Below are 25,705 nucleotides of genomic sequence, written 5' to 3' on the forward strand. Positions count from 1 at the left end.
ATTCAAAAGTGGTGAACCCCCCCCCCCCCCTTTAATAAAAAAAAGAAGAAGCAGCACCCCCAACCTAAAACATCTTCCCGCGCCCCTGCCCTCACAGCCTCATTTTCATTTATTACAAATTATGCATTTTTTTTGTCTAACTTGACTAAGGGCTATAGCAAGTTAATATGACAATAGTAAAGAGTGAACTGTCTACATATTACCCTATACTTTTACGTTTATGTTTAAGATGATGAAAGACCAAAGAATGAGCTTTCAGAGAGTGCTGATCTCTTACTGCTCAACAGGAAAAAAACTGCAACAATATGAGCAGAAAAAGAAAAAAACATCTAGAAAATCCAATCCACTTTATCATTGAGAAACATTCAAAGGAACCGTGCTGTTTTACGAATTACAAAGTCACAAAACAATGAGGGAATGTAGGATGTAAAGAATGAACATGAGAGGGAGAGAGACAGTAATGAGGAGGAGGAGGAAAGAGAAGGAGAGCATCTCCCACCGTGGGTTTTGTGTTTCTCCTTTGAGCAAGGCAAGAAGAACCTTCCGGATAAATGAAACCACAGCGGAGGAAGAGAGAATCAGACACCTGCGATCAGAGAAACAGGAAGCATTCCAGAAAGAGTGATGGAGAAAGAAGCAGTGATAGAGTGAGATAAAGAGAGTGATGGAGCGAGAGAGAGAGAGAGACGATGAGATAGATGGAGATACCGAGTAAATCCCCCCCCCCCCCCCAAACAATAATCACTGGATGAAACCCAAAGCCTTTCATAGCACACAGCAGGCAGACCTGATCTGGCCCTCTGGCCCACAGGCACTGGAGGTGGGGGGTGAGGGGGGGACCGCCTGTCCTGGGGCACTGACCAGATGCTCACATGAAAGATTAGGATTGTTTCTCATTGTGTGAATGTGGTTGGGGGGTCATAGGCACAACCTGTAACATTTCACTTGTTGATAATTTCAGTGATTTTGGAAGATTATTAAGATAAATTAAAAAAAATTATCCATTTGCATTAAAGTAACTAAATATAACATTCAAATATATAAGTTTATACAGATAAATGTGAAAATATGCACATTGATTAATAATATCAAACATATATGCAAATGTCTATTCATAAAAAGCTAATTAACAATTATAATACTATAAAACAATCTTATAATAATACTAATAATAGTATTAATAATACATTAAGATAAAAAGGGGAAAAAACAATTATACTATTTTTATGTTTTATTCATTTTTAACATTATATTATTCTATATTTATATTTAAAAAAAATTATTATTGAACTATTAAATGTAGTTACAAATTTTTATACATAAAATGTATACAGATACAAATAAACAAGTTAATCTTACTCTTAATCTTACAAGTTAATATATATATACTGTTTCTATTTCAAAATAGTTTCAATTATTTGTAAATCTTATATTATTTTATATTTATATTTTAAATGTTTTTTTTCTTTAATTATTAATGTAAACAGCAGCAATACTCGTAAAAATGAATCCATATTAATACATGCATAATGCACGTACATATACAAAATATTATAAATAAATAATATACTGACAATCTGAAACAATATCCTAAAAATGATCGTAAAGCTATATCGAACACGTGTGTGTATAATAATTATTTTAGACAACTGCTCAGAGGGAGAGAAAGGGAGAGCGATAGTGGCGTGTGGTGTATTCAGACACTTCATTAAGTGAATGGGGGGCCGGTTTGAGAGACTCCCACTTGCTTTACATGTAAGCACAAAGACATAAAGAACATAAAGGGTTCAGCATGCAGGCAGATGCCGACATCATCCTGTCCTATGAAGCTCCATTCATAGTAACTGTGGCCTGCACTTGTAATCATTGTGCACACTGAGAATGTGTGTGCGTGTGCGTGTGTGTGTGTGTGTGTGTGAGAGAGAGAGAGAGAGAGTGAGTGTGTGCGACAACCTGTACCGGATATTTGCTTCAAAATTGCATTGATTCAAGAAGTCTTGTGTTTCTCCACATAACAATTAACATTGTTGATGGCTGTTCAAGAATATGCAGACAGTGAAAAAACTGTTGTTATTGTTAACTAAAACTACTAAAGATTGTTTTTGGTAATTGAAGCTGCAATAAAATATAAATATTAGATGAAAAACTTAAACGAAGATTAAAAATGTTGCCTTGGTAACTAATTAAAAGTAATAAGTACTAAAATTATAAAAACTAATACTGAAAAAAAAATAACTAAAGCCATATAGAAATACTATAAAATACTAATAAAAATAACAAAAGCACATAACAAAATAACTAATACCTGAACTAAAATTTAAATAAAAAATATAATAGCTAATTTAAAATCTTAATAAATAGGCCTACTATAATAGTATAGAAATAATACTAAAATAACAGAATTTAATGCATAATAATGATGCTCGCAACGATGATGCTCATGGGTTCGAATCCCAGAAAACACACAAACGCACAGCTTTCTGCCAAATGCATAAATGTAAATAAAGACACAGGAAGAGTATGAATTCTAGTTGACACTGCAGATTTAGAGAGGAAATCGAAGCGAATACAGCTTGCCAGTATTTGATGTAACTGTCAGCGAAACAGACGGGACGCAGAACAGAACCGAACAGAATGTACGCTGGTTGTTGTATCAACTCACTTTGAGATTGTGTGACATTTCAGGCCTTTCCTTCTCTTTCTCTCTCTCGCTCCCACAGAATGGGGGTGTGCAAGGAAGGGGAGGGAGCGTATCAGAGGGGGGTCTGTCTGTCTGCGTGTGTGAAGGCACAGACGGTTCAGTAGTAATGTGATGTGTGTCCCGAGGGATGTTTGATGGATTAATGCTGAGCAGCTTCATTGCGATGTACCACCTGATCTCACTCCCACCGTCTGCCTCTATAAAACCTGCCTGACTGCTGATCTCAGCTAGTCTCACAGTCTCTTCTCTCTCTGTCTGTCTGTCTCTCTTTCTTCCTCTCTCTGTCTCTCTCTCTCTCTCTCTCTCTCCTCTCTATCTCTTCCTCCTCTCAGCCGCCTCCGCTGCAGGCCAGGAGCTATCCAGTGCTGAACAAGTGAATTTTTTTTTTTTTTTAGCAGCGTAAGCGGGTGTGTGTGTGTGTACAGTAGCAGTCACACACACACACACACACACACACAGTATTGTACCATCAGACATCTCTCTCCTCCTGCGTGCTCTTCATTTTTCCTTCATCTACAATCACAGGTTGTTTTTTTTAGTTTCTGGGACGTGGATCTTTTTTTATGTGACGGATTTCATTCGGGACGGTTTTCTCCAGGGTTTTTTTGTCCGTCTGCGGCCGATGTGAAGGATTTTCTGCTGCGTCTGTGCGCGTGCGACCGTGTGTGAACCATGCCTCGCTCATTTCTTGTGAAGAAAATTAAACTGGATGATTTTTCCTCATCTCCCGTATCAGCGTCTAATCATCATCACCATCATCATCCCAATGACTCCTTTACACGTTCTCGCTCAAACCTGGGCGTCCGACTCTGTGAAAATGGTGAGTATGGTGCCTAAATATATTGTTTACATACAGATACAGTAGCTTCACTATATGTGCTTGATGTTCAACCATGTTCCCAAATGGTTAGCCTATGAAAAATATCTGCTAGGGCATAATTCAGATTTGATGCTGTGTTTTTGGAACATTGTACGTAGTCCAACAGATGTTACATAAATCTTCCCATTCTGTCGCGAACTAATCCGTAAAACCCTCCATCCTTTCACCCCCAACCTCGTCCTCCATTGTGCCCCCCAGACTTTGTTTTTTGACTCATGCTGACACAAATCAGGTCACGCAGCGCGATCAGCTTATGCGAATAAAGCCGTACGAAAGTGTACATACAGGAGCTTGATACCAGTTTGTTGTGCGTAGCTCATGCTAACGCTAGCACGCTGCTTTGTGGGGCTGATGTGTTTGTCCTTAGCTGATACTGCCCTTGAGTTTCGGTCCAAACCCTCCCCCCCACCACCACCACCAACAGCACTCTCTCTTTCTCGCTCTCCTCCCCCATCCTTCTTTTCTGCCTCATCTCACTATTTCTCTTTCACTCTCCTGCTTCCGGGTACATGAATCTAAGTGGTGGAGGAGGAGGAGGTAGGGTTTCAGCCATCATTGACGCCACAGGAGACATCCGAGTACTGTACTGTACAGCTCGAAGGACAACGAGGGAGATGAAAGGAAAGAGAAGCTTGAGGCAGTGCTGACTTTTGTCACATGATGCAGCAGCACGCACTCGCACAATAGGGCAAATAGCATCACGCACAGAGCAAGCCCAGCATCCCTGAGCGGACATGATGGGACAGGCTGAGCTAAACTGAGCTATTCTACAGAGACTAAAGGGAGTCCAGAGAGCTCTGTGTGTCCTCACAGACAGATTTCGGTAGCAGATGTGTGGCTCTCTCTGTCCTGCTGTGGTGTTTTTCACAGATAAGCGAGATAAGACATGAGGGATATCTTCCCACCTGTTATAAAAAAAAAAAAACACAACAGACTGTTTATCTGTTTTTGGGTCATTGTAAGATTATATGAACTTATAAGCTGCGCTGCTCCTTTTAAAATTAGGTTTATGCTTTTACAATATTGTTTTGTATTGCATTGTATTTTTATATGAAATTCCAAAACCGAAAGCATGCATTTTTTCTTCATTTTATAAATAATAAAAAATCTTCCCCTATCGGTTTTGTATAATAATTCGCAAACAGTTGCTGTAATTATTGTAGAAGACATTTTTCTTTATTCTTCATCTTGAAGGTCGAGCACAAAGAACAAACAACTCCATCTCGTCTGTCAGTCAATGGACTAACCCCCCCAAAAAATATATCCACATTAAAATGTCTGTTCCTACAAGTATTGTTGCATCTGCAAAATCATAATGAAATGAATTATTGTTATTATATTATTCATTCTAATATTTTTTTTCTTTTTATATATAAGAAAATTTGTTTCTTATATTATCAAAACCATTATAATTATATTTGCAATATTAATTAATTCTATATAGTATTTCTATTATTTATTCATTCAAACTTGCTTCAGTAAAAATCCCAATTATATTTTTATATTAATAGCAATATTATATGATAAAAAAATTTTTTTACTATCACAGTTATATTCATGCTATTTGTTCAAACTGTGCAAGTTTTCATAATCTTTTTCTTTCTTTTTTTTCATGGCTAATACCACAGGTTTTGTTTGGTAGGGGAACAATACCTGTAGTAGCTGGTTGCTATTCTGACAGAAAATATAGTTACCAAATAGTTACCAAAATGTTTTTATAATATTATATATATATCCTAATAACTTCTGAGCGGTCTTTTGTGGACAACACAGTTATATCCCCAAATAACATTCTCTCTCTACTGATCCTGTTGACTTTTTCCCCTGGTTAGCTCCACCATTGTTGCGCATCGCTTTCTTTAATTTCACTGTATAACTCGCCCAAACTGATACTGCACTGCATTAAATGCCTTTTGGGTTTCCCTTTTAGCAAGCAGATTGAATTAGAAACATTTTGTCAAAGACATGGCACCTTGGAAGGGGTATTATGTCGGTGAAATTCCAATGGCAATAAACGCGTCTGAGCCCCACGGCTGCCAGAAATCCTTTTAGCAGCTACTGAATGACCCTCACGATGCATTAAGACTCGCTCTTCGCGGTCAGAGGGCTCCATAATCAGTTTAGAGAAGTTACGAGGGAGTTTATTTGTTTCAGCGGATAGAGAGGAAACGAGACATCCTGTATTAGGGAGTATATTTTCATATTTGTAATATACTTCAATGTTTGAAACTATTTCAGGAGGTTTTGAAATCTGGGAAAGAGCTTTGGTTATCTTCTAACAGAAGTGAAAATGCTTTGTAAATTCCCGATTTCCTTAAAATGGTTTTTAAGGACCATTCATAACATCATCCTCCATTTACTTCCACTTTTAAAAGATTACGTTGTGCATAATAGACGAATAAACACCAAACTCTACAGGAGCCCTTGGCTAATCTTATCAAAGAAAAAGAGAGTCTGAGTGGCTTCTTCATCTCAAGGAGGGAAAGAGAGACACTTGTGCTTCCACCACAGTTAACCTGCTTAATTAGCTATTAACCATGTTAAAACCCTCTGGGTCTCAATCACACACACACACACACACACACACACACACACACACACACACACACACACACACACACACACACACACACACACACACACACACACACACACACACACACACACACACACACACACACACACACATGAGTGAGGTATGCAGAAGGAACTATGGAAGCCTGTTTCAATTGTGTGAAATAAAGTCATACTATGAAATATAAAGTCTCACTGTGAGATATAAAGACACAAATGTGAGCTATAAAAAAATTATGAGAAAATGAATGAATGAATGAATAGATAAATTAATTAAAAAGTTTTTTTTCTTCTTTTTTTTTACTTTTAAGCAAAAACAGACTTCCATATAGCATAGCACAAAATATAGTCAAATTGGTTTCCAGTATTATTTTACCAAAGACTTTTAAACTAAAGACTTGCAGCTTAAGGCAGATATGATGTGAGGTGTTTTAGGAAAGTCTCATGGAAACTTAAAGGTTCCAAAAGGGCGTTTTCGCATGATGCCAGCTATCCCCAAATAAACTTTCAGTGAACAGTTCTTAAAAGAACCATTTTTTTTCCCTTCATGTGAAGAACATTTTAATAATCCAAAGAACATTTAATAACACAAGAACAACCATAAAGAACCTTTTGTGGAATGGAAAGGTTTTATGGATGTTAAAGGTTTTTCATGGAACCATCGTTGTCAAAAAAGAACCTTTTTTTTTTAGGCGTGTTGTCATTTGTTGTACTTCTATTTTGTTGTGTCTAACATTGTGGGCCCTATCATACACCCGGTGCAATGTGGCGCCAGGCATGATGCAAGTGTTTTTTGCTAGTTTCAGCCCGACACAGTTATCATTTTCACATCCTGCACCACGTTGTTTAAATAGCAAATGCGTTTGCGCCCATTAGTGCGCCCATGGGCGTGCTGGTCTGAAAACGAGGCGTGTTCAGGCGCGTTGTTGGCGCGTTGCTATTTTGAGGTAACTGTAATAGGCCGCAAATTTTTTTTGTTATTTAAAGAGCGCGTTAGCAAGATCCGTCCACAACGCGCATACACGCTTTCACCTTGCGCACGAGCAGATCCGTTTCCTCGCTAGAGAAGCGGTAAATTTTCCGCTTGCAAATTCCGCCATGTAAATAGCGAATCCGCCATGGCGCCAGCGCAACTGGCTTTTAAAGGGAATTGGAGATGAGACTCTGATTGGTTTATTTTACGTTACTCCCAAAACACACCCATTACTCATTAAGAGAATAGGGACAACCCTTTTAGACCATGCGCCTGGTGCATTTTTCCCGTCGGAAAACTAGCAAAAGTGGATTCGGACACGCCCTAAGTGCGCTTGCACCGTGCACTTTAGACCATGCGCTTAGATTGTTAAAATAGGCCCTGTGTCTTTAGTGTAGTCACATTCTGTGTCTTTAATTGCTTTACACCTGGACTTCAGAGAATATGTGAATGAGTTAATAACCAGTTCATGTTCTCTGTCCTGCTGCAGGCTACATCCAAGATTACATCAGCTCTTCTGAGTACACAGAGGAGAAGCAGGCCGACATGAAACCGAGCTCGGATCCACTGTACTCCCCCGTCAGCAGTGGAGGTGGGGAGTACTGCCAACCGGACCTGGAGCACCCGGACAGCCCTCAGTCTGGCCTCACGGCCCGCGGATACTTCAGCAGCGAGAGCGAATCTCTCAGCGAGGGCTACACCATGGATGCATTCTTCATATCTGACGGCCGCTCGAGGAGGAAGGGCGAGGTCGCGGAAACGAAAAATGTTGAAGTAGAGGAGAAAGAAATGGCCGGGGCGAACAACGGAGGTCCACGACACACCTGCAATGAGTGCGGAAAGACCTACGCCACTTCATCCAACCTGAGCAGACACAAGCAGACCCACCGCAGCCTCGACAGCAAGATGGCGCGCAAGTGTCCCACCTGCGACAAGGTTTACGTGTCCATGCCGGCGCTGGCCATGCACATCCTCACTCACGACCTCAAGCACAAATGTCACGTGTGTAGTAAAGCCTTCAGTCGGCCCTGGCTGCTGCAGGGGCACATGCGATCGCATACGGGAGAAAAACCCTTCGCCTGCGCCCACTGCGGGAAAGCCTTCGCCGACCGATCCAACCTACGAGCGCACATGCAGACACATTCGGCCTTCAAACACTACAGCTGCAAGCGCTGCAATAAGACCTTCGCGCTGAAGTCCTACCTGAACAAGCACTACGAGTCCGCCTGCTTCAGAGGCTCCGGAGACGAGGACGAGTCTGGCTCCGAGAATTAACAAGAGAAAAGATGAAGATGAGTTAACGCTCTCAAAAATCCCCCCCACAGACTCCCCATTCACAGACCCCACTATCCCTTTTTTAGAAAGCAATATTTTCACCAAGAAAAAAGCCCAAACCAACCCAATAATAATAAGACAATAATGAATAGATGCTGGATTTTTTTTCTTTGGTAAAAAAAAAAGAAAAAAAAAAGACCCTCTCATATAGACACGTACAATTATGAGGCCTGGCATGCAAATTTTTATGAACATAATCCTATTAATAACGATAGTAATAATATTTAGATTACTGATGTTTTATAGCAAATCATAAAAACGACATAAAAAAAGACAGCAACAGGTTTGTGCTTTTTGAGAAATGAAAATCAATTTGTATTTTTATGCTGCTCTTTTATTTTGAATTCTTTTGCAACTGCCAACATAAACTTTTTATGAAAATGTGAATAACGACAGTATTTGCAAAAAAAAAAGAACAAAAAAAAAAAGATTGTAGACCTCTGAAAAGGTGCAAACTTTTGTTACACTTTTGGTATTTTATTTATAATTGTTATTTTTATATTCAATGTTTCCTGCAGTTTCATTATTTATTTGTTTATTTATTTGTGCCAATCGTGTCCTGTAACTGTTCGAGCAGAGCAACCATCACTTTCGTTTTACCATATGGAGGAAACAGCACTCAAGACAATGATCACCAAACATTCGAAACACTTATAACACGGACGACAGGGACTTTCAACGACTTCTTTCGTGCATCTCTGCTCGCTCTGCTGGGCTTCCTCACACTAAAACAGACTGCATGTGCTCCAGATGCCTGGGGCTCCGCCCCTTGTCTTCCTGCTCCATGATTACCTCACCCAGAGGCAGGTATGACCTCTAACCTCTGCTCTGTCCAAGCTCTCAAAGCATCCATCATACAAACCTCATTTACCATTCCAGTATTGTTGAGTACTTATGTATTTATTTATGCACTATTTTCATTTCCCTATTTATTTAATGTGTATTTATTTATTTATGTACCTATCTATCTATTTATTTATTTATTTGGTTGACTATTCTCTGTGTTATCGGATACTGAACTGCCGTTGACCTTTTAAAATGCTGCTCTTTAATGAAAATCTTTATATGCATGATTCAGCTGTAGAGGGATTTTATTCTTTTTCGAGAGGGACGGTATGCAGTGTTTAAAAGCAGATGAATTCAGGTGATGATGCTTTGTTTAATGGGCAATAATTCTTCTTAGGTACAGCAACTTGTATAATCACAGCTGTCCTGTTAGCAGTCAATGTAGGGCAATAAACAGAAATCTCCTTAATATCTCAAAGGTCATATCTCATTTCGTCGTTTCTAGAACTCCATTTCCTGCTGAGAGTGAGACCATTCAAAATGTCTAGGGCTGCATCTGAAATCGCATACTTCCCTACTATATAGTAGGCGAAAAACAGTATGTGACTAAACAAGTATGTCCGACACTTTACTATCCCATAAGGCCACGGGAGAGGATTTATGAATGGCGGTGACGCGACTGATGCAGTAGGTCATGTGATAAGGGCAACACGCCGAATGTAGTGCATCCAGATTACGTTCATACCACACACATTAATACTAAATAGAACATACTTTTTTAGCGCTCACAAAGTACTTATTCAAAATAAGTACCTACTGAAGATAGTATGCGATTTCAGATGCAGCCTATGTCTATGGTGTGTTTGTGTGACTCCACCCACATTTGTGACATCACAATTCATCTCATTGCTCAAATGCCAAACAATTTAGTATTCCAGAAATGTATTTTACATCTAAACACTAATAAAAAATAAAGCAAAATCAGTCCCGGACGGTGCAAATCGAACAGATATTAAAACCCCTTTTTTTTGTTGTTCTTACAAATTTAAATGAAATTTTAATAATAAAAACCGCAGCAATAAGCCTTTTTCTAATAATATTTTTTACTATTACTATTATCACAAATTTAATATAACTGTCTTGCATCTAAGTAGTTTTGAATGTAATTATAAAAAGACTAACCCACAGCATGACATATTTCAAGCATTTGGCTTTAGCTGTCCAAATAAATCCCATCATAAGCTGCGGCCGCCAGACGATGACATGAATATGACAGAGTTTCAGTGACATGTGAAATAGAAGTCCCAAATCCTAGACCCAGAAATAATGACCCCCCTGAAATGCCAATCAGGATGGATTATTCAGTGTTTGAGTGAAAGGAGTGCTGGGTTCAGGACAGAGATGAAACAAAATAGAGGCTTAATGGCAGCATTGATGGAAATAGCTGAGCATATGGCGCCAATGTGCCACTGCCTGTATAATAAAGATCTGAAAGATGTTAGGAGATGAAAGGATGAGAAGTGCAATCATAAAATGCGACGGTGTAAATCAGCTGTCTCTTTGCTGTCAGTCCCATGAAGCAGAAAAAGCGGAAACAAAACTGCTTGTTTCATAATGAAAATACATTTAGCACCATCATGAGGAATGAAACCTTGCATAAGAAAATATGCATCAGCATATATGATGCAGCTCATGTCAAAATGAATAGAGGCAGTGTCCACTCCCCTAAAGGGTTAACAGGTGTTGGTGGACAGACAGTAGTCTGAGAGCATAATTGAGTCTGAGTTTGACCTTGTGAGGAAGGTCGAGCAGCAGCAGCCAAAGGCTCTGTCAGCGTTTTGCATATTGTAAAAAGGACGGCACAATCTCAGTAATGGGCCAAAACCTGCGGGGAATAGATAATGAGTTTCTCCTCCCACTTTTCTTCTGCTCTTCGCCTCTTATCCACCCATTCCTGACCTCGTACATTGGAACGCCGTGTCCTAGCAGATTTCTGTATTGTATTTCACTCTCATTGCTGATGGACATCAGTGTCAGAAATATAATAACTACAGTTAAAATTTAAAATTAATACTTGATTCCTGATACAATGATCAATATTTAAAATGTTTAAAGTGTTAAATATTCAAAATATATCAAATAAATTGATATATTTTATAGCAGCTTGTTAGATAGGCCAATAGAATAAAATATTATGTACTATATACACTGCCATTCAAAAGTTTGGGGTCAGTAAGATTTTTTTTTTTTAAGAAATGTATACTTTTATTCAGTAAGTATACATTACATTTATCAAAATTGACAGAAAAGACATGTATAATGTTATAAAATATTTATATTTCAAATCAATCAATCTGTTTTCAACATTGATAATAATAAATGTTTCTTGAACAGCAAATCAGCATATTATAATGATTTCTTAAGGATCATGTGACACTGAAGACAGATGTAATCTGGCTGCTGAAAATCACAGGAATAAAATACATTTTAAAATATATTAAAAACAGAAAACAGTTATTTTAAATTGTAATACTATTTCGCAATATTACTGTTTATAATTATTTTTGATCAAATAAATGCAGCCTTGGTGCACATAAGAGACCTTTATTAAAAACATTAAAAAGTCTTACTTTTGAACGGTAGTGTATATGAAATAGAAAGAGATGTTATCTAACAGATATACTATGTAGAAATCTTTGTCATTTTAACTATTTGGAGCACATTTGGTGGCACTGATTCATTTCTGACCCTGATGGACATTCATCCTGCTTTTATTCCTCATCCCCTCATATTTCTGACACACCCACAGCTGTGAAGAATCAACAGACTATCTGTTATGAATTTCCATCTGGATATTTTCCATATTAATAAGGCTTGAATTCAGAGTCAGTTCAAATTATGCAAAGCTTGATGTAATGATGAGCTCTTCTAAAGGCTATTCCAAAGGACTACCATCATCTCTTTGTTTTCAGAAAAATCTTTTTCCACAAATGTTCAGAAATGTGAGATAACTGAAGAGACTGAGAAAGTGAACGCGTTTTAGACAAATGTAAATATGTGTGTATATATATCTCAGCAATAATGAGACACCGCATGTGAGCCGATCCCTTTTGCTTTTACCTTTTCTGAGCCGTTTAACCCTGGACAGGCTGAACAGGATCAGGGACTTCATTAGCTCATTACCTGCTGTACTAGCTACCAGCAATATTAACAATGCTAATCATTCTCTCTCTGTTCACCAGGATCTACCGATATTTCTTTGTCTCTCTCTCTCTTTCTCTCTATTTCTCTCGTTATTTTTTTCTTCTTTTGTGGAAGTGCCCAGCCTGGCTGAACAATAATATGAAGTGCCAAAAAATTAAAGAGTTATTTCCATGACAAAAGCCTTCAGCATATGGTAGGCAACTCACAGCCCTCCATATGGTCCTTGAGAGATTTCAGATTGTCTCTCTTCTTTGCCCTTGCCTTCTCTCTCTATCTTCCTTCCTTCCTTCCTCCCTGTGTAAAAACATAAAGATTTTTCCACTTCTGATATTACATTTTGCCTGTTATGAAGGGTAAAGCCAATAGTGATGTTTATGAACAATAAAATCAATAGCACAAGCAGTCCGTTGTCATTTATTTAACTGACTTAATGTTTTACTCCCATTTCTCTCAAACACAGAACATGAAATGTACACTGAAAGTGCTTTTAGATTCCTCTCACGGACCCCTGGCCCTAGTTTAAACCCCCTGCATTAGCAGAACTGTATATTCTGAGTTTCCAACTTGTAGTCTGTACTTCTTACAGTTAGACAGATATCAATTCTGATCACAACACAAGACTAAGGAGTCACAGATCAGAATGACTGAGCGAGTTCTCCCTGTGCTCCTCCCTGACAACGCCCACCTATCTCACCAATGGCGCTGCTGAACTGGGATCAGCCTTCCCTGCATTCATCAGTGCTATAACTCTCACCGGAAGAACATCCAAACTGTAATCAAGTCAGCAGCTAAAGTCACTCTGAAACCTGACGCACAAGCATCTGTCCTGGAGCTGTTAAGCCAGTCCAAGTCATTAAATGTTAATGAAACATTGATTTTATGTTACACTCTGGCCTTACCAAGATGCAGCACTCAGAGCTGAATGAGACCGATTACTGATGCTGAGGGAGAGACACTGTCATCAGGATAGAGGAGGACTGATGTCCAAGAAACCAGAAACACGAGTCAGGCTCAACCATTATGTCCTTCACTGTCCTACAGTGTTTTGGCTTAGTTTTCATTCTGTCTGTTTGACTGATTTAATGGATTACACTGCTTGATATTGATTAACTGGTGTATTTAAAAATGTAAATAAAGGATAAGTCCGACTCTCCAATTACTACTTTAGGCCGAAACTACCATAAACATTGATGGAGACAACCACCTCAGTCAGAATAGTCTAATAGAATTCGGACAAATGTACAGTATAGTTGATATTTTATTGGATTAATAATTTCTTTTTTTAAATAAAATCATATGTAATTTAATTAATCTTGAATTTAATTTAATTAATCTTAAAGTTTTCTAGTATTCCTTAAAAGTCCCCTTAGGAATAATAAAAAATAAAAAAAAACCTTCAGTTAGATTTCGTGGGTACCAGAAACATATTTAATTTAGTTTAAATTAGATGTCATTGTTTATATATATTTAATGTTATTTATATATTAAAGATAAAATTATAAAAATGTATTATTTCACTTATTACATTATATATTCTAATTCAGTAAACATAATCAAAGCTTAGCCTTAGTGGTTACAGTGCACATTTATATATAAAATTAAAATTAAATGTTTCCTTCTGAAAGAATATATTTTCCAGGTTTAGTAGTGAATATCACCATGAATAAAGAGGTCACTGTAACTGAAGTGGCAGTGTGGTGATGCTACCATTAGATTTCATAAGAATAAATTATTAAACACTATCATCTGCAATATTGAACATGCAACCCTAAACCACTCAACTCTCAGAGCCCTGATAACATGCTATCCTACTGAGCTTTACCCTTTACTGGCACATGACGTTAAGGTTTAACTTGCTATCATTGATCCTAATACAAGAAACAAGAACAAGGTCAAAAGAGAATCGCAGCGTTCCAGCACATTCATAAGATAAAATCCATGTGGAGTCAACACACACAGTACGTGTAAGAGCAGTGTGTGTGTGTGTGTGTGTGTGTGTGTGTGCATGTGCTCTGGGCATGGATGCGTTTAGTAGGCTACAGTAGTTACTGATTACACTTTAAGAGATAAGAACACCTAATTCTCCCCTCACTTGTAGATGTGGCGAATGGAAATTGAATTGTAAAATGAGTTAGGTAAAACAACTCAGGTAAAATTATGGTAAAATACCTCAGAAGGTAAAATGCTCCATATCAAGGCGTTACGAGTTTTTTTGTGGTGAGAAGTACACCAGTCAACACCAGTCACCACCAAAATAAGTATCGTATTACTACCATGTGTTTTTGGACATGATGTGCCATATAAATGCCTTTTGTAAGCCGCTTGTTAAATGCAAAAATGTGAATGGTATGTGACAATATCATCACTATCTGATGTAATCACTGTACAATGGTACCACCATAGTCATTTTTGTAAGGGACTAATAATGATATTTGTGCTGCATATTTGGATGTCAGTACTTACTCAGTATTGTCCTTTGCATTCAAAACTTCATTGGTGTGTGTGGTTTTGATACCTTAATATCAACAGGATTCTGAGGTTTGCCCGCCATCTGCTGGTGTTTATATTTCACTGCAGTCGGATTTAGAGTAACAATATTAGTCTTTGCTATATATATATATAAACAGTTGGAAACAGTTCTGCTGCTTAATAAGCAAATTAAAAAAAAATTTGAAATCTTTTATAACAACAATATACACTACTGGTCAGTAATTTGGGGTCAGTAATTCTTTTCTTTCTTTTTTTGAAATAAATCAATACTTTTATTCAGCAAGGATGTGTTAAATTGATAAAAAGTGATAGTAAAGAAGATTTATATTATTAGAAAATATTTTTTTATTTTGAATAAATGCAGTTCTTTTTAACCTTTTATTCATCAAATATATTAGGCAACAGAACTGTTTCCAACTTTGAGAATGAATCATCATATTAGAATGATTTCTAAAGGATCATGGACTGGAGTAATGATCCTGAAAATTCAGCTTTGCATCACAGGAATAAATTATTTTTTAAAGTATATTCAATTAGAAAACTATTATTTTAAGTTGTAATAATATTTCACAATATTACTGTTTTTTTCTGTATTTTTGATCAAATAAATGCAGACTTGATGAGCAGAAGAAACTTCTTTCAAAATCATTAAAAATAGTAATGTTTCCAAACTTTTGGCCTGTACTGTGTATATATATATATATATACACACACACTCACCTAAAGGATTATTAGGAACACCTGTTCAATTTCTCATTAATGCAATTATCTAATCAACCAATCACATGGCAGTTGCTTCAATGCATTTAGGGGTGTGGTCCTGGTCAAGACAATCTCCTGAACTCCAAACTGAATGTCAGAATGGGAAAGAAAGGTGATTTAAGCAATTTTGAGCGTGGCATGGTTGTTGGTGCCAGACGGGCCGGTCTGAGTATTTCACAATCTGCTCAGTTCCTGGGATTTTCACGCACAACCATTTCTAGGGTTTACAAAGAATGGTGTGAAAAGTGAAAAACATCCAGTATGCGGCAGTCCTGTGGGCGAAAGGTCAGTTGATGCTTGTTGATGCTAGAGGTCAGAGGAGAATGGGCCGACTGATTCAAGCTGATAGAAGAGCAACTTTGACTGAAATAACCACTCGTTACAACCGAGGTATGCAGCAAAGCATTTGTGAAGCCACAACACGCACACCCTTGAGGCGGATGGGCTACAACAGCAGAAGACCCCACCGGGTACCACTCATCTCCACTACAAATAGGAAAAAGAGGCTACAATTTGCACGAGCTCACCAAAATTGGACAGTTGAAGACTGGAAAAATGTTGCCTGGTCTGATGAGTCTCGATTTCTGTTGAGACATTCAGATGGTAGAGTCAGAATTTGGCGTAAACAGAATGAGAACATGGATCCATCATGCCTTGTTACCACTGTGCAGGCTGGTGGTGGTGGTGTAATGGTGTGGGGGATGTTTTCTTGGCACACTTTAGGCCCCTTAGTGCCAATTGGGAATCGTTTAAATGCCACGGCCTACCTGAGCATTGTTTCTGACCATGTCCATCCCTTTATGACCACCATGTACCCATCCTCTGATGGCTACTTCCAGCAGGATAATGCACCATGTCACAAAGCTCGAATCATTTCAAATTGGTTTCTTGAACATGACAATGAGTTCACTGTACTAAAATGGCCCCCACAGTCACCAGATCACAAAAACCCAATAGAGCATCTTTGGGATGTGGTGGAATGGGAGCTTCGTGCCCTGGATGTGCATCCCACAAATCTCCATCAACTGCAAGATGCTATCCTATCAATATGGGCCAACATTTCTAAAGAATGCTTTCAGCACCTTGTTGAATCAATGCCACATAGAATTAAGGCAGTTCTGAAGGCGAAAGGGGGTCAAACACAGTATTAGTATGGTGTTCCTAATAATCCTTTAGGTGAGTGTATATATAATTAATATTGTGCTTTAACAATACATGAATGAAAATGAATGAAATTAATATTTTCTAAATGTATGTTTTTGATTTAATCCATACATATATTTTCATGTTTATTTCGTAACTTATTCCAGTGGAAGGACAGATCTCTGGTGACATGCTCATTGAGATCTGACTTCATCCAATCAAAAACCGGTGAATAAAAGTCCCTGTCCTATTTTTTTCTTTTTCTTTACTGTTAATCCAGTTTACTTGGATGTACGTCACAATATGAAAGAAAAGATCTGTCAATGAAATTTCCATTTCATTGTGGCTTTAAAAATGTTGTATGAAATTGTTATTTCCTTCAAAACCCTATATATTTTATAAAACCTGATGGCGCACTAAATAAAATTAAAATAAGACAACTCACTAAATCATATTAGTGAACTCACCATATGGCTTTGTAACTGTGGAGTTGAACTCTAAATGGAGTGGACAGTTTGTCTTCTCACAGCACAGAGTGAATTATCATCTCCTGCTAGCAGTGCCTCATTATCCAGACTTTCTTCCCTTTGCTGATTCTTCTGTGTGTGCCAGCCTGACTGCTCTTGATGTTTTCTGTTGTTTGTGTGAAAACCCATCTGTCTGTTACAGCCTGCTGGCAGTAGGTCCAAACGCCCCTTCTGCTCCTGTCAGAAGAATCAGTTCACAGCATTTAGAGATCCAAATGTTCATTTTCCTTTCCATTAATGATCCACAGTGAGAGACAGAGTGAGCCGAGCTCCAAAAAACCTCACCTACTGTAGACCGATCTCATTCCTTCTCATGCCAAATGTCCAGTGTACTGCAGGGACAAATTTGCTGTAAATTGTCTTGGCATGTGGCAATGGTTATGTTGTCAGGCCAACTTTTACACAAATGATTGATCATTTCTGGGGAGACTTTTTTGGGGGGCCAGCTGAGAAATAAAATCAGAAATGACAGAACAAGCTTCAGACGTCTTATACTGTATGCTATTTTTTTTTAAATACCTCATATTTTAATATCTTTATTGCCAACAAAAGTGAGGAGAAATGAGCAGATTTTGCAATATGCTATATCAGTTCTTCTCATAAATATCCAAAATACACAATATGTACCGTGCATTGACAAAGTCCCTTTGGCACTGCACTTTTACATATAAAGCAATATTTGTCAACTCATAACTAAACATTTAGTTTCCCATCTCTGAGGAGAAAAAGAGACGGTAAGCTAAGCTCATACACGGATCTTAAACGTTTTCCTCTGTCTCTATATCATAGAAGCAACAAGTTAATTATACAAGAAGTTAAAACTTACATTTTAGACACAATATTGCCAGTTACTTTGTCCATTTCTTTCTCCGCTAACGAAAAAAATTCAAGCGAAGCCGAAGCTAGTAAACAGTTGAATCACACATCAGTCGTTTGTTTTACTTTTGAATCAGTAAGTTTTGAATGAATCGTTTGAGTGAATGATTCAGATACTCATTATGAATCATTATTATGGATGAATCGGTTGAATGAAGATTTAAAATGACTCACTCAAATACAGTTGTTGATTTCTGCATGAATCTGTGTTATGAATAAATGATTTAATGACAGTCGTAGGGCCTGTTTACACCTGACCACTTCGTGCGTTTTCTCAGATTGGATAGGTATCTGATTTATCAAAACGATTCCATTTACACCTGGTAACATAAATGTGTTTTTCCAAAACGGATATAAAACCGATCTTCAGTTCCCGCGCTATATGCAAATTTGCACGTCACCGAAAGCAACGAGCTTCATTTTATTGATTATCAGCTAATTTCAAAATCAAAGAGCGCAATAGGAAAGAGCGGCAACAGCACTGGTAATATAATTTCGCTTCTTTACTTTTAATGAAGATGATTGTGTGTTAAGCGTCTGTAACTTACTTTCACTTTGATTTGCTATAGTTTGCACATTGGCTTGATGAATAGATGCTCGTCTGTGGTGATGCGTAGCCTACGTGTTGCAGTAGCGCCGTCATATATCTGTCTAAAACATCACATTGCCTAAAACACGCTCTCACACGTTTATTTTTTTAGCATTGTTGGGAGGAGTACAATTTACATATGTGGTTTCAACAACCAGATGCATTTACACTTGTCCCATTTCGTCTGGAATGCGGCCCAGACCTCCTCCTTAAGTGGTTTCAGCGATAGGATTTAAATCCGTCTCAAATGCGCTTCGGAGGGCATTTAGTAGTCAGCTGCAAATATGGCTTGACCCCAAAAAAACTCTAACAAAAGGTTTCTCAGTGGTTTACAGTAGTATCAGATGTCCTTAAAAACATACTAAAAGTTTACCAAAGTTTGACTCCAAGAAAGGCCCCATTTTCAAAATGGCGGCCGTCAGGACCCTTAAAATGACCATTAGGCCTACTCCTTTGTATTCCTCCTAGACCAGGAATACTGGTGCCTGATACATGTTTGGGCCATGTAATATTCTAATTAACATATTTGCATGATAGATAAGTGATTACAAGTACAATTATATATTAAAGCAATTGGTTACAAGCTTATTTATGTGAAAAATAAGTTTATCTAATTAAATATGTGCTTATTTGCATATAAAAAAAAAAAAAAACGAAATCTGAGTATTGGATAAAGCCAGGTTCAAAAGAATTAGTTAATTGTGTTCACATATTAGATGGGAAAAAATTACGGTGTATGTGATGACAGGGTGCAGGGTGCTCCAGCAATCGCGGAGCAGCGGGATGATTTAGAACGCCAACTTTTGTTGAATTTATGAGAAATCAACAGACACAAACAGACAAAGTGTAGTAAAATAAAGACCTAAATGTGTATTTCAGACTCTTTTTCGCCACAAGTCTGAAAGACGACATGTTATTGAAGACAAATATCCCAAAATCTGGAAAAAAACCCCGATGCTTTTGCCTGCCGTGTCTCACCTTAAAGGGATAGTTCACCCAAAAATGAAAATTCTGTCATCATTTACTCACCCTCAAGTTGTTTCAAACCTGTATGAATTTCTTTTTTCTGCTGAGCATAAAAGAAGATATTTTGAAAAATGTCGGTAACCAAACAGTTGATGGACCCCATTGACTTCCATAGTAGGAAAAAAAAATACTATGGAAGTCAGTGGGGTCCATCAACTGTTTGGTTACAGACATATTTCACAATATCTTCTTTTGTGTTCAGCAGAAAAAAGAAATTCATACAGGTTTGAAACAACTTGAGGGTGAGTAAATGATGACAGAATTTTCATTTTTGGGTGAACTATCCCTTTAAGTAATTACATATTTCTCCTTTCTCATATCGTTTTGCCTAGTGTTGGTGGTTTCTGTGGTTCATAACCATTCTTTTGATTCCAATAAAGAATAAAATTCATTAGAACTGTGTGGTACTGTCAAATTAGTCAAAACAGGGCTGCCACGTGAAGGCATGTGCTGATTGTCTGAACCTGTATAGAATCACACCAATTCATTGGCTGATGGCGCGGGCGCCTCCTCAGTGGCGCAACTTGAGAGCAGAATGACGTGGACAAAACTTTGGTGACATAACCAGGTCTAGGCCATAGAAACACCTTCACAACACCTGGGGAAAACTCCATACAAGGCTCACTCACAGAAAGAGCCTGCAGATCCCCCACACGCTTGAGAGAGGCCAACGCTTGAGAGTAAGAATCCGGTCCGGAGCTGACTCCAAGGGTTCAAAGGAAGGCTCTAATAGCCCCTCCAGAACAACTGATAAATCCCAGGTGGGGACACTAATAGGACGTGCAGGCCTCAAGTGTCTATCTCCACGCTTAAACGAGGAGACCAGACAGTGTTTACCTAAGGGGACCTCGTCTGACTCCCGATAGGCAGCGATAGCTGACAAACTCTCAAGGTAGTTGCAGCCACTCCAGCCACTAATTTATTCTGCAGGAATTCCAGCACTGAACCGACCGGGCAGCTGACAGGGTCCACTGCATGAGCCGAACACCAAGACTCAAAAACCTTGCACTTAGAGAAATACAGCAGTCTAGTAGAAGGCGCATGAGCATTATCAATGGTCATCAATATCTCGGGTCAAGGATGCCAATTCCTGCCCTGGAGCTGAGACAGCAGATCTCTCCTGATAGGAATCTGCCAAGTGGACTCCTCCAACAGGGAGCTCAGTTCCGAGAACCACGTCTGGGATGGCCAGAATGGGGCTACCAGAAGGAGGGACGGATCCCACACTTCCTCACTCTGCAAAGGACTGCAGGGATTTGCTTGACCGGAGGGAATACATACAGTCTCAACTCCAGCCACGGATGAGCGAGGGCATCTATCCACAGAGGTGTCGGATGAGCTGAGACAGGGAAAACCATAGGGGGCACTGTGTCGAGCTCTGCGACGCAAAGAGGTCTGCCTCGCCAAACATGCTCCAAACCACTGCCATGTTGTCCGTCCTGACAATGACATGAGTCCATCAGGGCCGGGAGAAATTGATCCAGGGCCAGAGAGACAGCTTGCAACTTGAGGCAATTTATGTGCCACGAGAGAAGCTCGCCCATCCAAACATTGTACGCCGGTCTGCCCTCGAAGACCGCACCCTAACAAGTCAAAGAGGCGTCCGTCGTGACAACCTGCCAACGGCAAACTACACCCATCTTGACCCCCTGAAGTAAAAAGGGGGAGTCTTTCCACCTCCAAAGAGCGTGAAGGCAACTGCGCAACACTCTCAGCAGGCGGAAGGCAGACCAAGAAAGGCGGATGCCCCTGAGTTTCATCCAGCACAGGAATGGTCTCATATGAGGGAGACCCAAGGGCAGCACAGGAGAGGCTGCTGCCATGAGCCCCAGAAGCCTGCGACATATGCCCACCGCTACATGATGGCCGAGCCTGAAACGGGCCAAGCACGCACGGAGACTGGAAACTCGAGCAGGGGCCAGACGGGCCTGCGTCGAGAGAGAATCGAGTTGGACACCCAGGAAAGTGATCTGCTGTTAAGACATTCTTCTGAGCATTCAACCTGAGACCAAGAGACCGGAGGTGGTGGAGAATGACGTCCCTGTGACGAAACACCAACTCTCTGGAATGAGCCAGAATGAGCTAGTTGTCTAGATAATTTAGTAGAGCTGCCAGAGCTGCATCCATGCACTTGGAGAATGTCCGCGGAGCCAAAGCTGGACCAAATGGAAGGACCCGATACTGATACGCCTTTCCCCCAAAGATGTATCTAACCTGAGGTTTAGCATAATGCCACCTTTACTCAAAAACATCTATGTATTAAATATGTATTACCTTATTCAAATTGAAATGAGTGACCATTTTAGAGGGTTCACACACAGGCCTCGGTTCGGGCTAATTCAGAGTTGTTTATGATCAAAGTTATACAACTCCAATTTAAGTTACTTTTGGGTGCAATAACTTTTACATTGAATGTCAAGTCTGTGTTTTAGCAACAAAAAAAAAGGGTATGTGTCCAAAAACACGTACTGAGTAGTTACATGTACATGACATAGGCTAAATCGTTTACATCTCTGGTTCACCCCAAACAAAGATAAAACCTTACAGTTATCGCACAAAATCATGTATTCCATAAGTATGTAATCATGTCAGTGCAATTTAGACAAGTCCAATGGATTTATAGACCCAGAAAACATGGGGTTAGACACCAAGATTACTTGGCTAGGTCAAATAATGAAGGAGTTAGGATATTTTAAGGGCTTCCTGCCCATCTTGGACGCCATCTTGAAAATTACACCTTTCTATTGGTCAAACTTTGGTAAACTTTTAGTATGTTATTAAGGACACCTAATACTACAAAAAACAGCTGCGAAACCTTTTGTTAGAATTTTTTTAGGGTGAGGTGTTTTTTTCCCCATATATGCAGCCGCCTATTCATGGATTTCATCAGGTCCCTTTCCACAGGTGTATTAATCAAGCACAATGCAGTCTGCATTCATAATCTAGGTGCTTGATTTTATACACCTGTGGAAAGGGACCTGATGAAACCCATGAATAGGTCTTTCCACGATCGGATAGCGCATGAAGTGGCCAGGTTGTTGCCCACCTACTGGTGTAACGATGTAACCGTTTTCGTTTTTTTTTTTTTTTTTCGGAAAGGATCAGTGTTGAATCCGGTTGAATCACAGGATTGATAGCACTCTTGGTACATCACACTTACTTAGTAAAATACAACTTTTATTATTATTTTATTAATGATAATTAATTTAATATATATATATATATATTTATAATTATTATCAATATCCATAATTTATATAATTTATATAATTTTTTATGACTAATAGATATAGATACAAGATTTAAACAAAACATTTTAATTATAATGCACTGACTATTATTTTGTTCTGCTGATAAAACAGACAGGAAGGGGAAAAGATTAGGACCAGAAGGAAATATTACTCGCGCATGCGCAGACACAGTAGCCTACTTCCCTGACGTCTGGTAAAACTTTTCTGGTGATGTTTCAAACTCTGAGCGGTGTTTTCCGGAAGCACATCGGCACCTCAAGCGTGAATCCATTCACGATTTTCAGTCGAAACATGGGCAGTTTACGCAGCGAAAACCGCTCTATCCATTCAGACAACATCCAAGACGTCCATAACATCCCAATGGACGTAATCATACGACCCATTCCGCCTGTTTTAGACGAGCAGAAGGTCCAAAGCCTCATGACCAGCATAAAGGTTAGAATAATTACTATTGACTACATTTAACGTTTAAATGTGCTTAATCAGTTTGTGACATTATATAAGGTCGCCGTAGAAAATGATGTGATGATTTTCCAGGAGGGCTCAGATATCTCCGATGTGCCTCCCATAGACGTGCTTTGGATCACTGGAGAAAAGGGGGGCAATTATTACTATTCTTTTGGAGGCTGTCATCGATTTGCTGCCTATCAGAGATTAAAGATGAAATCCATACCAGCCAAGATCATAAAATCTAACATCTCAGACCTGCGCACCTACCTGGGAGCATCCACGCCGAATCTACTGTGAGTGACACGGCCACCTAGATAGATCTATATAGATCAGTGGACATACGACACGCATAAGAGACGAGCACTGATGTTGGAAAACCTTCACTGACAGCCATCTGGATGATGTTCAGGCACATTTATCCCTGATGATTGTGTTTTCTATAACTCTGAAATGTGGATTCTGATGAAAATGGCACTGATGTTCCTGCAGCTGTTTCATGATGTGTCAGTTATATCTCTAAAGGTGTTTCATTCTTATGAATGAGCTATGAGTTTTGAATCATCCAAAACAAATGTCATATGCATATTTATATTCCTTTTGCCCAACATCCTTTTGCTTGGTCACTGTGTGATTCAAGTCATGATGACTAAACAAGTCTCCATTCATCTGTCAGTTCTTAGCCTGACCATCAGATGGCAGCATTACAACACTGATGGATTAGAGCTAGGCTTCCCAAACTTTTTTTGACCAGTTATTTAACAACACATTCGTGTTTGGTTCTGTTATTGGTTAATATAATATAAAGGTAAACAAATAAAATATTTCATCTTTTTTAGTAAGTGTTCATTATGATTTGTAATTTTTTTTGATTTTTTTTTTTTTGCCCCCCCTCCAGTTCTCTTGGGGAAAACTTGTCCAATGTTTTGTCCCCTATAGAGCTATTCAGTCACAAAATCAGTTTGTAGAACAACCTAAAGGCTATTTAATCTATCTATCTATTGATCTATTTTATTACAAAAATAAAGCGAAATTCTGTTTATTCCGAACTTTATTCTGTTCTATTTGTATGAATGCATTTAATTGGTTAAAATAAAATGCAGATTTGTATTGTATGCTTCCATTTGATGCTCAGGGTTATCTGACCTTTGATGATTGTTTTCATTTTGTTACATTCACATTCCTATGCCAAACCACACCATGACCATCCGCAAGATGACCACAGCCATGTGCCTGTCTGGTGACCATTGGACTTGGTTATGTCTGTGCTCTGGACCAAAAGCTTTGAGATTGAGTCTCATGGGTGGACTCTGATGTCAGATGATTGTCTGGCACAGTCAGAGTCATAAGAATTTCACTATTTACTTTTTTACTGTTCTGCTTTCAATATTACAATCTGATTCTGCCAATCTTAATCAGCACATTTTAATAAAACCACAGCAAACTATGTACTTAGTGTATTTTTAGATGCACTAAATTTCTTCACAGCATTTTTAAAAATTACAATTAATTTTTTTATATGCCAGTGGAGGGGCATGAGAATTTTAGGACGCTCTCTGAAGCTCATCTATAACGGCAGGACATGTTGGGGGTCATGTGTCATGAGAACTGGCCAGCATTCTTCTCCTCTGCAGGCTGGAATGAAGGAAAAGAATGAATGCTCCGTTTTATTACACTGCTATATATAGATGGATTGAAGCTCACAGTCAGACTGGTGTAGAGGACATATAGTGAAACCGCTAATCTGACATAAAACTGGTCTCAATTATTTGTACTTTCAGCTGTTGTCAGGATATCAGAGGACGGGCACCTCATATTTTTTCCTTGTAATGGCATTTCATTTCCTTTTGACCCTTGACCTTGGCCTAATATCCATAGCGAAAGGCCTCTCAGACTCTACAACAGCAATGACTGAAGCTTTTGAACCCTAGAATCTCTGACCGTAAAAATTGCAGGTGGCTCAGTCAATAATATAATAAAAATGACAAATTTTATTGTGTATTTCTGAATGTTGCAACATTTTTTATGGAATGGCTTCATAATAAAAAACCTTTGCAAATGTCAGCAGCTTCAAAGTTTTGCATATGTAAATCTTCTTAAAGGGCTATAGGCTATTTTTTTCATAAACACTTTTTGTTATT

The 25,705-nt window shown here is 38.7% G+C and overlaps 2 protein-coding genes and 1 long non-coding RNA gene across 3 annotated transcripts; 2 read left to right on the forward strand and 1 right to left on the reverse strand.

The window, feature by feature from the left end:
• The first annotated feature begins 2,310 nt into the window (after positions 1-2,310).
• scrt2 (scratch family zinc finger 2) lies at positions 2,311-13,858 on the forward strand. Its single transcript, XM_082188386.1, has 2 exons — positions 2,311-3,521; positions 7,619-13,858. The coding sequence occupies exons 1-2, from the start codon at positions 3,374-3,376 to the stop codon at positions 8,401-8,403; spliced, it is 933 nt and encodes a 310-aa protein (XP_082044512.1). The 5' UTR covers positions 2,311-3,373; the 3' UTR covers positions 8,404-13,858.
• A 181-nt stretch (positions 13,859-14,039) lies between these two features.
• On the reverse strand, positions 14,040-17,806 carry LOC309512696. Its single transcript, XR_014211146.1, has 3 exons — positions 17,661-17,806; positions 17,316-17,552; positions 14,040-15,024 (listed from the first exon to the last, which is right to left on the reverse strand). It is a non-coding gene; the product is annotated as an uncharacterized lncRNA (long non-coding RNA).
• Positions 17,807-23,252: 5,446 nt separating this feature from the next.
• srxn1 (sulfiredoxin 1 homolog) lies at positions 23,253-24,424 on the forward strand. Its single transcript, XM_082188404.1, has 2 exons — positions 23,253-23,552; positions 23,655-24,424. The coding sequence occupies exons 1-2, from the start codon at positions 23,328-23,330 to the stop codon at positions 23,862-23,864; spliced, it is 435 nt and encodes a 144-aa protein (XP_082044530.1). The 5' UTR covers positions 23,253-23,327; the 3' UTR covers positions 23,865-24,424.
• The last annotated feature ends 1,281 nt before the right edge of the window (positions 24,425-25,705 follow it).

The sequence above is a fragment of the Leuciscus leuciscus genome (genome assembly GCF_965113295.1).
Source record: "Leuciscus leuciscus genome assembly, chromosome: 13".
Taxonomy (NCBI): Eukaryota; Metazoa; Chordata; class Actinopteri; order Cypriniformes; family Leuciscidae; genus Leuciscus; species Leuciscus leuciscus.

Coding starts and splice junctions, on each gene's coding strand:
- srxn1 (XM_082188404.1), top strand. CDS start 23,328: ATGTTTCAAACTCTGAGCGGTGTTTTCCGGAAGCACATCGGCACCTCA. Junction 23,553..23,654: donor GCCTCATGACCAGCATAAAG/GTTAGAATAATT, acceptor ATGATTTTCCAG/GAGGGCTCAGATATCTCCGA.
- scrt2 (XM_082188386.1), top strand. CDS start 3,374: ATGCCTCGCTCATTTCTTGTGAAGAAAATTAAACTGGATGATTTTTCC. Junction 3,522..7,618: donor CGTCCGACTCTGTGAAAATG/GTGAGTATGGTG, acceptor GTCCTGCTGCAG/GCTACATCCAAGATTACATC.